The following is a 623-nucleotide window of genomic DNA, read 5'->3' as shown; positions in this document are numbered from 1 at the left end:
GCTCTCAGGGGTGTCTCCTTATCACGGCCCAGCCCTGGGGGTGATGTGGGAGGTGTGAGCCCCATTGAACACGCTGCCTCCTTCTCTCCTAGGATTCTATAGTAAACCCACCCTCTCAGCCCTGCCGAGCCCTGTCGTGACCACAGGAGGGAACATGACCCTCCAGTGTGGCTCACAGGAGGGATTTCGCAGCTTCATTCTGATCAAGGAAGGAGAACACAAGCTCTCCTGGACCCGGGACTCTCAGCAATCCTCCTACAGGCAGTTCCGGGCCCTGTTCCCTGTGGGCCCCGTGACCCCCAGCCACAGGTGGACGTTCAGATGCTATGGCTATTACAGGAGCTTCCCACAGGTGTGGTCGAAACCCAGTGACCCCCTGGAGCTCCTGGTGTCAGGTGAGGAGCTTTCATCCAACTCCTTTCATTTTTTGAGACCCCAAAAATGTCACTGTGAGCCCTGCTTCCAGGGGAGCCTGAGGTGGGAGGGGCGGTGAGGAAACAAAGGTTCCCAGGACCACATGCCCAGACTGTGAGAGACAGTGGGACCTGCAGGGCCAGGACAGGACACGGGACATGTTGGGAGGAACCAGCCCTGCAGCCCACGGCGTGTCCTTCCCTCCAGGT

General features: G+C 59.2%; 1 protein-coding gene across 1 annotated transcript; it reads left to right on the top strand.

Annotated features, from left to right (window-relative positions):
- Positions 1 to 92: 92 nt before the first annotated feature.
- Positions 93 to 477, top strand: LOC105805103 (leukocyte immunoglobulin-like receptor subfamily A member 5; the record flags this gene model as incomplete). Its single annotated transcript, XM_012637924.1, has 1 exon — positions 93 to 477. A coding segment is annotated over one exon (385 nt), but the record flags the coding sequence as incomplete, so codon positions are not given.
- Positions 478 to 623: the final 146 nt, after the last annotated feature.

The sequence above is a fragment of the Propithecus coquereli genome, unplaced genomic scaffold (genome assembly GCF_000956105.1).
Source record: "Propithecus coquereli isolate 6110/MARCELLA unplaced genomic scaffold, Pcoq_1.0 Scaffold12424, whole genome shotgun sequence".
Classification (NCBI taxonomy): domain Eukaryota; kingdom Metazoa; phylum Chordata; class Mammalia; order Primates; family Indriidae; genus Propithecus; species Propithecus coquereli.
The sequence above is the reverse complement of the archived record's forward strand: the minus strand, read 5'-3'. Positions and strand labels throughout refer to the sequence as shown.